The following is a 17,011-nucleotide window of genomic DNA, read 5'->3' as shown; positions in this document are numbered from 1 at the left end:
GCTAGATGGAAAAATTACATTCTGTAGTAGGTCTTACCATTGGCATCCCCCGCCACAATTTGGGTTAGGGCTTTGATAAGGGCCTCACATAAATAAGAAATTTCATGTAGAGATTTTTGAAGACCTGCAAAGATGGCAGCACCTGCATTGAGTTCATGAATGATGTGGTGAAGGCCAAAACATGGTCATATTCCCCTAGTTTCAATCTTTTTTTTTTGGTCAAGAGCTAGTTTCAATCTGTGCCTTGTTGGGAATCCATATCTACTCTTAGCCGGTTTGTTGATGAGTTTTCGGCAATTTTTTGTATATTTCATTTTGGAGGTTGGTTTCATATCGGTCTTGAGCGACACGACACACCGAATTTTTACCAACGTTTTGCAATATGTTAGCGACATATTGTTCCTTGGTACACAATGAGCTAGAGGGGCATTATGGTCATTTAATGGGTGAGGGTATTCTTGTCCACTAACAATTAAAATTTGAAAAGTTAACGACCAAAGGTTGAAAAGTTTGTTGGGTTTGGGTATCTTGTATTTTGTGGGTCCATGTAATTATGGTTTTGGTTATATCTGTAATTGAAACAGGGTTTGGGTCAATTACTAGTACTATGAGTAAAATTGTAATTACATTGGGATTAGGGTTTTAGGTTTCCCTATAAATAGTCTCTGTGGGATAACCTATACCCCAATCAATCCCTTAGGTAATGGGGATCCCATCTTGATAAGGATCCGAGGCATCCAAATGGTAACATTTTGTGGGTGTGAGAGTGATGTGAGGTTTTCTGTAAATAGTGAAACTCTTTTTCTCTCTGGTGGACGTAGGCATGGTTTTGCCGAACCACGTTAAATTTTCCTTGTGTGATTTACTTGTGTTCTTCTCTGTTCGTGGTTGTACTTGTACATCCATTATCCCTAACAAAGTTAACAGTGGGCAGCTTGAATTTTTCCACAGTGAAAAATTTAGGCTCACCTTTAGTAAGTGCCATGAAAAAATTCTTTATTTTTCAAAATTTTCATATCTAATTATCATAAAAATGTGAACTCTTACATCTCCTTCAACCTTGTTTTTTTTACAAAATGGCCAACTTATCCTCTATTTTTATCCTTTTAGTCGAGTTAAAAACTGAATTTTTACATTTTTTTTCTCTTGATGTTATTTTCAGCCACCTAATTGGACCCCCATCATGAGTTTAGAGTTTTTTTTTTATTTTTAATGAGAGGAAAAAAGATAATTTCACTAATAAGTTAAACCACACGTGCTAAAGTCTATCATGGATGCATTCCCCCACATTACATCCTTTGGGCCATTTAGAAGTAGTTCTAGCCAGATTTAAAAAAATCAGTTTGGTAGAAAAACATTTTTAAAAGGAGATAACATAACATTTTTTCCCCTTGTTCTGGATATGCATTTAACATATGAGCGCCCTATGATCTGCCACGTGGCAACACAGGATGGCGGGATTCCAACCGATAACCCTTTTCCCTGTAAACCGGCGGTTGGTAATTGTATGTTTCATAGAACTGCTGGCAACGGATAATCCCAAACTCCGTTATTTATATAGAGATTCAATCGAAATTTCCTGCTCTGAAATATTTCTCGATTACTGTACCAGTGGCAGCCATGGAATCACTGGGAACACTCTCATTGCCTTCTTCGTGTCTCTCATCGACGACCCATAGAAGGCCTCCTCCAGTGAAGATACCCAAATTGCTTTATCCCTCCACACTACAAACCATTTCATCCCTCTCATCCATTTGCAGAAACAAGGCGAAATTCAAGCTTTTCTCGACCCTTTCTTCAACTGTTTCGGCTGAGCCATCAGACGCACCTGCACCAGAGGTAGTAGTTGAAACTAGTGGAGAAGAAGAGAAATTCGACTGGTTCGCCAATTGGTATCCGCTAGCACCTGTGTGTGACCTGGACAAGAGAGTTCCCCATGCGAAGAGGGTGATGGGTCTCGATGTTGTGGTTTGGTGGGATCGCATCGAAGGAAAGTGGCAGGTCTTCGATGATAGTTGCCCTCATCGTTTGGCGCCACTCTCAGAAGGACGGATTGATCAGTGGGGTCGACTGCAGTGCGTTTACCATGGTTGGTGCTTCAATGGTGCTGGTGACTGCAAGCTCATTCCTCAGGCCCCACCAGATGGTCCTCCAGTAACAAATCCTCAAACCAAAAACCCTTTTAAATTCCATCTTGCGCTATAACTGTTTGTCTTGAAATTGGGTTCTTGTTCTGTGAGAATGTGGATTTTCTCTTCCTTCTATGAAATCTGTCTCTGGTTCGGTATTTAGTTTGGTGTGCAGGAAAAAAATACATCTGGATTGGATAAGTGTTTGCACAATTTAAACAAACTTATTACATTCGTAGTTAATCCTTCTGATCGTCGGTTCCTAGTAGAATGACTATTCGAATCTTTGAATTCATGCTTAATTCATCTGAACGATGATTCAGTCTGTCAAAGATTGAACTTTTGAAGTTACTCGAGTATCAGGAACTATAAGTCAAGGTGGTATCTTTGTGGTGACAGTATGCTGAACAGTATTGAAATAAGAATATAAATCTTATCTTCTTCAAGAGACTTAATATTGGTAGATTCAGCTCTTAAAAACTTTAAAAACTTCGAAACAATGATGCTTCAGTAATGTAGGATTTAGCCATGCTACAGATAACATTCTCAGTAAGTAAATGCCCCTAGTTAGTGCATTTAGGGCACTTTAATGTTTCAACCTCCTAAATAAATCAACCCTTTAGGAATCACAGAGTTTTTCAATTCATTCTCCAAATTACTCAAACAATTGAAAAACTATGCTCAACAATTCAGAAAAAAAAAAAAAAAAAAAAAAAAGGGAGAAGAAGATTCAATTTGATAAAACATAGAGGGAGAGAGCAGTGACCTGCGTGCAAATCCTCTTACCTGCTTGGGGCTGCCCACCTTGGATTTAATTGGCTTACAACTTAAATCATTGCATCCTGTCACTCTGTGGTTTGCATGAATTTGATGGGTGATAGTAAGTTTCAAACAATTGAAACCTCTCTACACATTAACATTTGTCTAACCCATCCCCCCAATATAAAAGAAAAAGGAAAGGCATTAGCAAGTTGGTTCCTCAATTGGAAACCTCCAATAACTAGTCTACGATGCAATCATTTTTAATGTATTTTTGCTTTTAATATGCAACCATTAGATGGCTTCATTTGACCTTATCAACAATGTTTTTAGGTCCACACGTTCAAGAAGGCATGTGCAGCTGTCTATCCAAGTTTTGAGCAGAACAGTATTGTTTGGTTTTGGCCGAACACTGCATCTCAGTACAAAGATATCCATCTGAAAGTAAAGCCTCCATATATTCAAGAGCTAGATGATCCATCATATTCAAGTTTGATGGGGACAAGAGATATTCCATACGGGTATGCGAATACTTTCCAATTGAATTCTGCCTTTTTTCTTTTTTTCTTTTTGCTACATGTCGAGAAGGGAGGACATGACCATGATATTTAACTTCCTTCATTGAAACGTGGCGACTAATCTTGCTGGCGAAGTATGGTTGTAACACCACAGCCCTAGGATTAAATATCTCCTTTGTTTTGTCTCCCCCCCCCCCCCCCCAAAAAAAAAAAAAAAAAAAAACTCCTACATTGATATCCTTAAGAAGAAAAAGAAAAAACTTCTGTGCAATAATATGTCTTAAAGTATTTTCTTACTAAGCCTGGTAATCTCCCTTTGAATCAATCCTCTTGCTGAGCTAACAGGAATGCTCTTCCAAAAAAGAGAAACTTGAACCCATTTTAGTTGATGAACATTGAAGGTACATTCTTATCTTCTGTTAATTTGGGTTTTTCATATTGGGGACAGGACTTACAACTTTTATTTACCATTACTTCCCAAGTTTGGGGTCCTTTAGTAGAGATTAACTAAAAGAAGAATCTGCAGCTCTAGTTTCAAATCTAGCAAAAGGAACATCGGAATGCATGTTTCGAAGCAAAGCCCCAAGACTATTTTTATTCCTGTTGTAGCTCATCTCCTTCCCTTTTCTTTATCATTGGTCTAGGCCTGGCTCATTTAGACTTTCCTGTCTGTTCTGAGTATCAATCTTCAGCATTGAGATGCCTAACGTAGCTGTCAAGACCCCCATGCCATCTTTGGCTTCTCTCTTTTCAGCTTTGACATGACATTAGAATATGTGCATGGATTTTAAACCTTGGACATTGCACAAATTCCCTCTTTATAATAGAATATAGCAAGTAAAACATCAATCTCTCAGTAAGATAAATTTTTGCTGATTGCATGGACCATCATTATCCATGTACTAGGATAGTTGTGAAATCTGATAAGTGAAAAAACTTGATATATCTAGATACTTATGAAAATGAAATTAGGGCCAGATTTCCACAACTCGGGAATGAGATAAGCACTAGCCTATTTGTTGATAAATTGATGAAAGGAGGTGATAAATGCTTATGGTTTTGAGACCAACCATCTCCTGACCACCCTTAGAAAATTGTCATGAGTGTTCAAAGATCCGAATTGAGATATGAAGACACCAAGGGTGAATCATTTTTGATTTGGAGAGCAACGTCATTGACTCATTGGAGACTGGTGGACAATGCATTTGAATTAGTTTAAACAGATAATCAGGGAATTACTGAACCTTTCTTGTGTCATCCAGGTAGTATTATGGACGGGTTATTATTGTGGAGTTATGTGTCAATGTGATCCTAGGGCTGCTCTGATTTCTTCTGAAGTTGTTGTGTTTCTACCTCAGTCAATGTCTAACCTGTTAGCGGTGTTCTGAGTTCTTGCTTAGTCACCATCAACCTTCTTTCTTTTTCTTTTCTGGAGGGGAAAAAGGATAAGCACATCTTACCATCTGGTTTTTTCAATGTTGCTGTTGCTCTCATGATCCTCTGTGTGATTTGTAAATCCAACCTACACTAAAAGATTTTTTCCCCCTGTCAGAAAATTCTCATTCCGTCTTCTGGCTTGTTCTCTTGTATGGGACCTCCACTTCAGCATTTTCTCTTCTGCTTTCTTAATGTGAGTTCACTGCACAGGAGCAAACTTGGACCTCATGTGTACAATAGCATGTGTTTTTCACATCAAATGATGGTCCATAAAGCATCTTAAGCAAACATTTCTATGTCATATGTATAAAAAGCTTACATCCAGCATTTCTTCTGGTTATAATTTATCAATTTAAAATATATTATGCTAGTTTTTCTTTTCTCCATACAAGCAATGAATTATCAGATGATTAACCTAGGAAAGGATAGTTTCCATGGATTGTTGTGTCGCAACAGTTATTTTGGAGGGTATACCTACTGAACTATTGTCATGATTGTGTATAAATAAATAAGTATTTATAGTGAGAGGGAGAGCTTTTTACTGATGACTGTATTGATGGAAAACTTCAAAACCATTAGTTTTTTGAATGTTAAATGATCTGATGGAAAGTTTTAAGTAAATATTGGAATTTGTTAAGCCAATTTGTTTATTTCGGAGTGAAAGGAAAACTCAAAAGCCAAGTATTAATATCCTGAATCTAATATATGAGTTTGATTCAAGAGCAATTCTATGAGGGAAAGATTAGAGACTGGGTGACTTAGATAAAATAAATGAGTGGAATATTTTAATGTCAATCATGGACTTTATAACTTCCATTTTTGTAATGCTAGTAAAATAACTAACCTATCTTAGTTACATAAGGCATACAAATGTTCATATGTTTTCATTGAGTGACAATTCACACTGATAATTTATCAGCCTAGCATGGAATATATAACAAAGTATATTGATAAATATATGTATTGTACTAAGATCAGTATACAATTTACTTTTCAGGTATGAAGTTCTGATTGAAAATCTCATGGACCCTTCTCATGTTCCATATGCACATTATGGAATAATGCGAGTTCCAAGTTCCAATTCCAGATAAGAACTTTAAATAAGTCCTTTATTTATTTAGCTTTATATAAAATATACTGATATTTATGATCTTAGTCGCTACATTTATTGAGAGCTAACATTTGATTGCTTCCACACCTAAGGTTGACAGAGAAGGAGGAAGACCAATGGAGATAAACGTACAGGAATTAAATAGAAATGGTTTCCTTGCAAAGCAGCAGTTAGGCTACAACAAGTTCATACCTCCTTGTGTGTTTTATGTGTTTCCAAGTTTGAACATGAATCAAGGCAATGGATCATTGTCATCAGCAGATATGGAGGTAATGCATAAACTTGATGTGGACCAAGTAATTAATGGCACATAATTTAATCCTCACTCTGATATTCAACTCGAAAACTCAACAAATCTTTCGTCTAATCACTCACTTTTATAGTGACTTTCAGATTCTTAATTTCATTGGCTCAGGAACAACCAAGTCATTTGGCAAAGGGACGATTGCTCTTGATATTTATTTGTATCCCAGTTAGTCCTGGTAAAAGCAGACTGATATGGACCTTTCCTAGAAACTTTGGGGTCTGGATTGATCGGGTCATCCCAAGATGGGTTTTCCACATTGGACAAAATCTAATCTTGGATTCAGATCTCTATCTTCTTCATTTGGAGGTAATCCCTGTTCTATTATTTATTGAAATGGGACACCAGCAGTCCATATACTCTACAGAATTCATGACTCACAATGAAGGAAGTTTATAACTTATTTGTTTCTGATGAACTTCTTGTACTGACCTCCACAAGTGCTGAGATTTAACAAGGGTCAATGGATGTAAGATTACCTTGGTTCAGTAGTTCATCTTTTAGTAATATTGCCATATTCAAAGAGTGGAAACCAAAAAATTCTGTTACGGTTATTGCATTACACTAGATTTTTACATAATTATCATGAGGACAGGTTTGCCATTTTCTGGTGAGGCACAATAGTTTTGCAGTCGTATTGCTGTATAAACCTGATGCACAGATCTCTGATGTGAATTTGCTTTCTATGATTCTTCCAGCCATTCATTCCCATGTAGGAATTTCCTGCTCAATACCAGTTGGTGATTTGGCAGATTACTTCTTTCAGCCTTCTTTACCATTCTCTTTCTCTCTCCCTCTCTCTGCACTTGTTTTTTATGTACTGTTTGACAATGCTGCAGTAATGTTTTCCATATATCTTTCCAAGGCTTGCACTAAAATTTTGGCTTCATATTCAATACTTATGTGCCACACTGCAGGCTCCATTAACTCAAATCTCTCCTATTGTGCAGGGTACTTGGTGATATTTTATATATTTCTTATTTTCTGTAACTGTGAGGTTGCATTGAGCCTTTGAAGGATCTCCAGCACTTTTATCTTATCACACATGAAAACTGTGATTATTCAAAGTTTTCTTTTATCTTTCAAAGAGATTTTCAAAAAGTGCATTCAGCTCCCAAAACTTATTCTTTCCCATTGAGTCCTCTGGAAGGACAAGTCCTCATTGCTTGTTATTCTTTCTTTTCTTTCCCTTTTTTCGCCTACTGAATATTATGTGGAACCTTTAAAATATTCTCCATAGAGTTTGATATTTAAGATGATATCCACATAGTGATAAGGATGGCCATAATGGTGTCATTGCTATTAATTTTGTGTTGCTTTTCTCTTGGGATAGTACTATTGTGAGTCAAGTTAGTTTTTCCTCATTCTTTGGTGTTTACTTGCAGGAACATAAGATAAATGAAATTGGTCAATCCAATTGGCAAAAGGCATGTTTTGTGCCAACAAAGTCTGATGCCCTTGTTGTTGCCTTCAGAAAGTGGTTGAGAAAGTACTCAGGTGGCCAAGTGGATTGGGGTACCAAGTTCAGTGGAGCCCTTCCCCCTACTCCTCCTAAAGAACAGCTAATGGATAGGTAAATCAAGCAGGGCATGTGCCATGACACAACGGATCTGTGTTCACAAACTTAAAACAACCTATTTTATTATCCATCTACTGTGGGAGTATGTTTGCTTCTCCATCAGGCTTACGATGGAGTTGCATATACCCGTCGTCTAATCGCTGCCAATCTTTGTCGTAGGTACTGGTCTCATGTGGTGAATTGCAGTAGCTGTAGTGCAGCAATTAAGGGTCTCAAAGTGCTAGAAGTTGCACTCCAGATTTTCTCTATTGCATCTATTGGGATTGTTGCAGCCATCAAGCAGGGTGCAATATCATATGCTGCAAGGAATACCATTGTTTCATTGGCAGTGGTATGCTTTGGGTTGTCTAGGTGGTTGTCTTATTTCATCTACAAGAATTTCTATTTCCATGATTACAACCATGGTTTCAAATGAGGAAAGCATTACAGATATTTTAGAGTGCATGCAGTTATCTATATTAGTAAAGTAAGAACAGAACCTTTACAAAGCCCTGCTGAATTTTGTATATGAAAATAAGGGGAAAATTTATATTATGTATACATGATCCAAAGAATGAAGAGTTGGTCTTGTATTTCTGTTGCTTATGCTGTTACAGACCCACTCAGTCAATGCTCATATAATTTGACTGATGTGAAGAAGATAATGAAAATATTCTCCTTTTCTTATCACTTTCTAGTTTCTACTTCTATTTCTTGGTGTTTATGAGAATCTCCTAATCACCCCCTGAGTTATCCTCAATATCAATGTTAGCCCTGAGTCATCTAATTAATGAATCAGACCCTCTATTACTGATATCATTAGTGTCAGTTAGAATGTGGGAGAAATATTGGAGAAAATGAAAAACAAAAAAAATATTCATATGAGAATAAAAATCATGAAAATGCAAAAATGGAATAAGAAGAGTGGTTGCAGAAAGCATAGATTGTTTGTTCAGGGGTATTCTTGTTTTCTCGAATAGTTAACTTCCTTGAGTCAACATTAACTTTGATTTCGGACAAGATTGTTGCTGGTATATATTTTCCCATTTAGGGTCTAATTGATAAACTAGATAACTCAAGAGATAACATTAATTTAAGGATTTCCCAAAAGAAAATCCAAACTTGCCAGAGAAGTCTCTACTCTCGTAAGTAACCAAACTTCAGGTGACGTGTACATTAGCATTAAGCCGCCGACAATCTATTAGAACATCAAAATTAATAAGAGCCCCTTTATCATTTTCTTTTTTACCCAATTGGTTAGCGGGTATATAGGTTTGGACTTCGGACAGGTGTCAAGGAGGCCCGAATCTGTAAATTACCAAAATTGCATGGGCCATTGTTAGTTATTACTTATTACACTCTCTCTCACTCGCTCTTTCCCTTTCTTGGCCTCGCTGGTATCTCATCTGAGAGGAGAATTTTTCTTTAAAAATCAAAGAAGAAAACAAGGTCTGCAGAGAGGTTTCGTATCTTCCTTCTTTGCTGAACCAAAGATCTGGTGAGTTTTCCTGAACCGTAGGAGTTCTTATTCTCTTTCTAAATGTTTATCGACTTCGTTTTCTCAAGAAATCAATCAAAACGTGTGAACTGAAATTTGGGGGAAAAAAGATCATCCTGAAGAGCAAGTTCCATGAAAGAAGCGGGTTCGACAGAGCCCATTGGGCAAAACCTAATCAAACTCGTTAGCAATGTTTGCTTTTCCGTCTTTGTCTTCTCTGTTCTTGTATTTACTGTAATTGCCATCACCTACCAACCTCCTGACCCCTGGCTTGAATCCTCCAAAGCCCTCACTAAGGTTTTCACCGAAGTAGAGAATGCTACCTTCAAAACCGACGATTCAGTTTTGAAAACTGGAGAGGATTTGGTCGAATCAGCCGCCTCTCCTGACGCTGGTGATCCCATCACCTCAGTTACTATTGAGAAATCTGAAGTGAAGATTGGGAATTCGAGCTTGATTTCGGACTGTGCCGATACCTTGGAGCAAGTTAATTGTTCGGATCCGCGTGTTCTTATTGCGATTGAGAAGTTCAATCTTAAGGTGTTTAAGTCGATCGTGTTCTTAGAGTATCAGACTCCTGTGAGGGGATCAAAACCGAATGAATGTGATGTAGCATGGAGATTTCGGAACAAGAAGGAGAAATCTTGGCGGAAATATAGAGATTTCAGAAGGTTTAAGCTTGGAAGGGGTGATAACTGCACGTATAAAGTCACTGGTGCTAGTGGTTGGCATTCGGGAACTAATGCTAGGCGGCCGAGGGGTAAGATTCCAGGTTCTTCTTCTACGAGAAGTGGCAGAGCTCCCAGGGTTGCGCCGCCTGTACGTGATGAGGAGATCAATGATACGATACCCACCATTGGATCTGAAACGGACTTCAGAAAGGGGAGGTATTTGTATTATTCTCGTGGAGGCGATTACTGCAAAGACATGAACCATTACTTGTGGAGTTTCTTGTGTGGTCTTGGCGAGGCACAATATCTGAACAGAACATTCGTCATGGATCTGAGCATTTGCTTGGCTGCGACCTATAATCCTAGTAACAAGGATGAGGAGGGAAAGGATTTCCGTTACTACTTTGATTTCGAGCATCTCAAGGAGGTGGCATCAATTGTTGAAGAAGGAGAGTTTCTAAGGGATTGGAAGAAATGGGATAAGACCCATAAGAAGAAGATACCTGTCAGGAAGGTTGCAAGCTATAAGATTTCACCTATGCAGCTTAAGAAAGAAAAGAGCACAACCATATGGAGGCAGTTTGACGGGCCAGAGCCAGAGAATTACTGGTATCGAGTCTGTGAAGGCCAAGCTGCAAAGTATGTGCAGAGACCTTGGCATGCTCTTTGGAAGTCAAAGAGGCTGATGAATATAGTTTCTGAAATTAGTGGTCGGATGGACTGGGATTTTGATGCAGTTCATGTGGTACGGGGAGAAAAAGCACAGAACAAAGAGCTCTGGCCGCATTTAGATAGTGACACATCCCCAGATGCCCTTGTTGAGAAGCTTCAAGGGATGATTCACCCATGGCGCAACCTGTATATTGCTACCAATGAACCATTCTATAATTATTTTGACAAGTTGAGGTCTCACTACAAGGTTCATCTACTTGATGACTACAAGGAATTGTGGGGAAACACCAGTGAATGGCATAATGAGACCAAGCTCTTGAATGAAGGGGACCCAGTTGAATTTGATGGCTATATGAGAGTTGCTGTGGACACTGAGGTCCTGTACAGGGCAAAGACTCAAGTGGAGACATTTTATAACTTGACAAAGGATTGCAAGGATGGCATTAATACATGCTAACCCAAGTTGAGGTTAATGCACGGTATGAAATCCATACGTAGAGAGAGAGTGCTTTTTTTCTATTTGTTCATCAGGTTATTAGGCTAAAAATACTGAGCACCTCCTTCCCCCTGTTATACGTACGTGCTTTTATTTCTTGTATTACTTTGTCTTTCTGCGATTGGAAAGGTTCATTTGAGTACAATATACTGAATTTTTTTTGTGATTGAAGATCTTCTGTATGATTGCCCCACCCATATGAATTTTAAGATCTGCCTAGATTCCAACTCTGTTGCTACTGCACTTCCAAAGAGACTAACAATGTAGGGAGGAGGTGGAAGACGTTCAAACTGCTGCGGAAGATGTCAGTCTTCATAGCTGAATTCTTTTTCTTTTACATCCTCGTATGTTTAAGATTTCCTTGGGAGTTCTACAGTAGGCATTTCTTTCATATTCAGGCCGGCACTGTTGCTCAGCCAGTCTACCGAAGAAATCAACCAGTTGAGGGGATTCAGCTTGTATGTGACAGATGTGTGCCAACAGGGAACACCTTGGAACTCCTTGAAAAGCCAATTGCACTTGCTGTAAACATTCATGGAGCAAAATAAAAGTTTGGGTTTTTGCTCATACAGCTCCGGGGAGGCAGGCAACAAATGGAAGAGTAAATTGTCTTGTATGATGATCCAATCGGATACAGTTGGGAAATATTACACTTATTGATACATTTTTTGTGTACTGGCACCAATTGCTTTGTCTAGGATGGATGCAGCCGTGGATTCAGATGGCTGTTCACGCATCATTATATTGTGCTTCAGTGATTCGCGGAATGTAAGTTCTTTCCATAACTTTTTCTTAATGTTTTGTTCTCCTGAACATGATTTTGTTTCAGTGGGAAAACATGGACTCTGTAAGAAATCAGTTGGTTTTAGTGTAAATATTTTTGCACCCACTTCGTATATGATGTCAATGGATTTTTTTTTTTTTTTTTTTTTTTTGGTTCTAGGCGATTGGGCAGGTGATTGATTAATGGGTTCTGTCTGCTGAAGTTGTTGTCACCCCAGCTTCCAAACCGAAAGGTTGAGTTCCCTGATCACTTCCCTTGGGAGCTTCATTGAAAAAGAAAGCCCAACAACTGGTTGTTGTGCTATTAAACAAAACTAGATATACATGTGTTTGTTAGGTAGCCTCAGATTACTTTTTGTTATTCAAAATGCCAACCTTAGAGAATCTGTTAGTTCACCACCCTTGCCTTGGTTCAAATGAGACGTTGTGGGTGAGATGTTACCCAATTCTACAATTTTAGCAAAACTCATTATAGTTGTTTTGTTTCTTCACTATAACATTTGATGGTTCAATGCAAATTGTGAAAAAGTTGTTGCTTTAACATGAAACATAAAGAAGTGCCCGAGACCGAAAATTTGGATGGTCACTTCAAATTCACTGTTGATATTGATGAGTGAGACAAGAAAGAGAATTGGTACACAAAAATGCAGATGTCGCAGGAGTTGGAACCTCAGGTGCTTCCATTTTTCCAGCATTTACTGGCTGCCACTTGTTCATGCATTGGTGTATATTCCTACAAAATAAAACAACAGCACCAGGGAAGAGAAGATTAGTCAGCACTTCAAGAGAACTCTGCTTGTGCCTCTGCAAGTGTATACTGGATCAAAGTACAAATGGAAATGTCAACCTGGATGGGATTTCTTGTACAGGCACAAGAGTCACATTGACAACCCAATCCTTTTACCATAAAGATTAATAATCCAACCTGTTCAAGTTGGATCATGATACGTCTAATTTAAAGATGGACACTTCTAGTATTTGATTAACTCTGTTAGTAAAGAACATATACAAATGAGCTGAATAATGGGCATACCTGCATTTTCTCTATCAGTTCTCGGGGGTTCTTAGCAGAGATCACAATGTTTCTAGCAGAAGACTTTATGAAACCTTCCTCAACTCCTTTGTCGAACAGTCCAAGCAAGCAGTCATAATATCCATCAACATTTAGAAGACCAACCTGTAAGTACACTATTGAGTCGAGGTCATTTTGATTAGGAATTTCTTAATTAATCAATCCATTTTTACTAAGCCGTAAATGGGTTTATTCATCTTATTATGGCTTCCATCATAATTTTGAGTACGATGTCACACCAGTAAGTTTGGATAGGATTCAAAGTAGAACAATCACAGAGGACAGTTTAAAAAAAAAAAAAAAAAAAATCACCTTGGATTAGAAATTCTAGTAACTTTATTAGACAATAATTGTGGTTGACAATTCTATAATATACATTCAAGTCGAGTTTGGGAGAAAAAAAATTATGTGTGAAGCAGTGCAATTTTATACAAAATAGAAAGTTGTGGTTAAAGGCTTTATTTTTAAAAATTTTTTTTAAAAAAAAATTCTTCAATAACCTTTTATTTTTTTAATTTTTTTTTCAGTTATTTATTTGACATATTAATGCACTGTTGTGCACAATTGTGAATTATCTGAGAAGGAGAAAAAGAAAGAAAAAAAATGTCTCAGTCACAGCTATCCATTCAGGTTAGCTGCATACCAAGTTGGTTAGTTGTCATATTTGAAATGAAATCACCAAAAAGTGATACAGCTAGTAGTCTCAGAAGGTGATGGGATTTTTGACTCTTTTTTTTCATTAAAAAAAAGAAAAGAAAAAAGGATTAATAAGAGGAAGGTATATGAAATGATCAACCCATCCCTTGTAAATGACAAAATGTTATTCTTAAATGTTTCTACATATACTTTCTTGAGCTAAATATAAAAGGATAGCTTAAATCGCTATCCATATGTATGATTGATTTGATCTGGACTTCTTTCTCATTCAATGTCAAATGTGTGCAGTGATTCATTTGGAAGGATTGAGACTATGGTGAATGAGACACTCAATAGTGTAGGTAGGGTGACCTCTGTGAACCTATTCTCCAGGACAAGTGAGCCAAATCCTTGGCTCCGGGAAAGATAAGAGTCAAATCTCAAAGGTAGAAGACTATGATCTATTTACATATTTTTACATATTTAGGAGGAGAATTCACCTTTGATTCACTTTACATTTCTTTTAATTGTGCCGTGAAAAGATATGAGGGAAGCATGGTGCTCTACCTATGAGAAGATCCAGATTTAAAGATAAGAGGAAATTGTTGGTAGGGCTGACTACAGTAACCACTCTGTAAACAATGATCAAAGCTCTGATGAGAAAACCCAAGTTCAAAATTTGTAGGGCACCTGGTACAGCCACAAGTGTTGCAGAATCTTTTTCTACTTCTTTTTCAATGTCATCTCATGTGAGAAGGAAAAAATTACTGGTGGTCTAAGAGAAAATGTACTGCACTTAGGTTTTTGGGTCATAAATTAATATACATGCTAGATATTTTTTTGAAGGAGTTCTACAAAATTCAAATCCTTTTAAGAAATTGGTTTTTAGAAGAAGAAAAGCCATATTATGTGGGGACTGTAAGAAGCAAATTGACTCACTGGTTTGCTGTGGATTCCAAGCTGAGACCATGTTATCATCTCTAGTAACTCCTCCATTGTTCCATATCCTCCTTCATTGATAAACAAAAAATACCCACATTTCTTAAAACTTTGAAACTTTGTTCTTTCCAATATGATTGTTACTACAGCAACTACTTCTCTTTCTGAATTTTTGCTCACTAAACAGCTTAGTTAATTCATACATGCCTGGGATTGCAATGAAGGCATCAGCTTGGCGTTCCATTACAGCCTTCCTTTCATGCATGTCTGAGACAACTAATACTTCTCCCACGGCATGGCCTGATATCTGATAACACCAGAGAGAGAGAGAGAGAGAGAAGTAATATTTCACAAACTGCACGGATGCATGGCCTAATGATATCTATAGCTAGACACACAGAGACAGAAACAGAGTCAGAGACAGGGAAAGAATTTAGTCTATATATGCCATACCTCAAGTGGAACAAGAGCTGTTGGGATAACTCTGATTAGAAATGAAAACAAAGCAAGATCATTAATATGACAAATCACCAAGAACTGTTTCATGGATTAGAAGCACATAAGTTGGTGAAGAAGAAGCAGCAGCAGCAGCTAATTTTTCTTGAATTCTGGATATCTGTTCTTCTTCTTTTTTCTTACCCAAGAACATGGCATCCTCCATCAAAGACAGTCTGAGAGACCAAACCCATAAGCCCACCACTTCCTCCTCCATAAACCAAATCCATCTTTCTCTCTACCTGTGCATCATATCATAATTCCTAAAACCCTCTACTGAAATCTGAAACATAGAAAAAGAGAAGATGTATGCAACAGTCCAGGAAAAAGAGGAGAGAGGGGGATAATACAAACAAACCAGTTCTCTTCCAAGATCAAGGGCTGCATCACTGAAAACTTTTTTGTTCCCAGATTTACTTCCACAGAAGACACAAACAGTTTTGAAACTGCCCATGATCTTGTTCAATCTTTGATCTACAAACTGCAATGGAAGAAATTGAAAGCTTATTATTAATATTATAAAAGTCAAATCTTCTAACAGCACTGGCTCTAATGGCCATAAAAACAACTGTAGTGTTCCACATCATTATACAAGACGAATAAGATAAGGATTAAAATACATCTTTTTATGTTGTTAATGCGTTCAGGGCTTGCATGATAAGTGACAGATGAGGTCCATGACCCACGAATGAATCAAATTGAAACATCTCAGTCAAATGGGGTTACTGTCTTTCTCTTTCCGTGTTTGATTTCATTTCCTCATCCGTTCGGTTTCGAGCCACTAAAAATTACAGTTTTTCATTACATTTGGAAACATTCGATGATTCATCTCCCTTAATACGAGTTAATTGTAATCCTATCATAATCATTAATTATTCTGTACCCAGTTTCCTTCAAAAAGAGATCCTTTCCATAATTTTAATCCTATTCATAATTATAATTCTCTACCCAGTTTTCTTCAAAAGAGATTCTTTGCAACACGCATTCAAAAAGTTTGATGTGCCAGTTTTTCGATCTGAGGTTCATTCAGACCAGCTTATGCACACTTCATTTCAACTACATCTTCAAAATAAAGGTAAACCTTCGATTACTTAGAGATAAAGGTGTCAAGATAAAGCTGCAACCATTTCCAAGAATCGAATCAAACCATTTAAACGGAACTGATGAAATGATTACCATTGGGTAAAGTTATGATTTATCATGCTAAAAGTTGGTTGGTTTTGTTTTTGAAACTATGGACCACCATTCTTAACCGCTCATAATTGTATAAAACGTTTAAATAATTGTTGCTCTTGAATCTGCCCAAGACCTGAGTTGGTTCAAAGATAACCTCACGTTTAAATAATTGTTGCTCTTGAATCTGACCAAGACTTGAGTTGGTTCAAAGATAACCTGAGCTGATCTTAAACTAGACATCTATACAAGGAACAATCCGTGAGACTGAGCCGCCTTTGTGAATAGAGGGCCACCTCAAACGATTTAGTCAGATTCCAAATAACACAAAATCTCGTATTGAGGAGTTCAGAAGTCAAAGAACTTTTAATATTATAAAATATTAAAAGAGAGTAAATGTTGTTGTTTTATCACCTGATTTGCCATCAATCTTTCATCTATTACCTCTATACTTAGAATCCATGATGTCCTCATGGAGAAGATTCTCCTAATCCCTTAGATTGGCATATGCTCGTTGAAGAGTCCAAATTGAATATCACAATTGGCTTGCTGAAGAAGCCAAGGCCTAAATCTTCTTCAAGAAGCTACAGGTGTAATACATCAAGCTCCACATATTATTCGAAATATCCGTTCACATTATCCTTTGATTTGATGTGCAATTAATGTAGATTAAGACGATTTGATGTGCAAATAATGTAGATTAATGTCTTAGCAACTGACATTAAATTCTCAAGACCTAGGAGTTGCACATTAAATGATG

General features: G+C 37.4%; 3 protein-coding genes across 3 annotated transcripts; 2 read left to right on the top strand and 1 right to left on the bottom strand.

Moving 5' to 3' along the window:
- The first annotated feature begins 1,521 nt into the window (after nucleotides 1–1,521).
- ACD1-LIKE (ACD1-like protein) lies at nucleotides 1,522–8,503 on the top strand. The gene is made up of 7 exons (XM_089137550.1): nucleotides 1,522–2,154; nucleotides 3,222–3,409; nucleotides 5,841–5,931; nucleotides 6,041–6,223; nucleotides 6,370–6,567; nucleotides 7,644–7,831; nucleotides 7,997–8,503. The coding sequence occupies exons 1-7, from the start codon at nucleotides 1,621–1,623 to the stop codon at nucleotides 8,250–8,252; spliced, it is 1,638 nt and encodes a 545-aa protein (XP_088993676.1). The 5' UTR covers nucleotides 1,522–1,620; the 3' UTR covers nucleotides 8,253–8,503.
- A 676-nt stretch (nucleotides 8,504–9,179) lies between these two features.
- LOC149001326 (uncharacterized) lies at nucleotides 9,180–12,401 on the top strand. Its single transcript, XM_089136716.1, has one exon. The coding sequence runs from the start codon at nucleotides 9,447–9,449 to the stop codon at nucleotides 11,112–11,114; it is 1,668 nt and encodes a 555-aa protein (XP_088992842.1). The 5' UTR covers nucleotides 9,180–9,446; the 3' UTR covers nucleotides 11,115–12,401.
- Nucleotides 12,402–12,435: 34 nt separating this feature from the next.
- Nucleotides 12,436–15,816, bottom strand: LOC149001325 (cytokinin riboside 5'-monophosphate phosphoribohydrolase LOG8-like). Its single transcript, XM_089136717.1, has 7 exons — nucleotides 15,437–15,816; nucleotides 15,223–15,320; nucleotides 15,037–15,067; nucleotides 14,791–14,890; nucleotides 14,584–14,654; nucleotides 12,970–13,113; nucleotides 12,436–12,669 (listed from the first exon to the last, which is right to left on the bottom strand). The coding sequence occupies exons 1-7, from the start codon at nucleotides 15,530–15,532 to the stop codon at nucleotides 12,607–12,609; spliced, it is 603 nt and encodes a 200-aa protein (XP_088992843.1). The 5' UTR covers nucleotides 15,533–15,816; the 3' UTR covers nucleotides 12,436–12,606.
- Nucleotides 15,817–17,011: the final 1,195 nt, after the last annotated feature.

This window comes from Hakea prostrata, chromosome 10, assembly GCF_041222555.1.
Source record: "Hakea prostrata isolate BN-2017 chromosome 10, UWA_Hpros_2, whole genome shotgun sequence".
NCBI classification, from domain to species: Eukaryota; Viridiplantae; Streptophyta; class Magnoliopsida; order Proteales; family Proteaceae; genus Hakea; species Hakea prostrata.
This window is presented reverse-complemented; position numbering and strand designations above follow the sequence as displayed.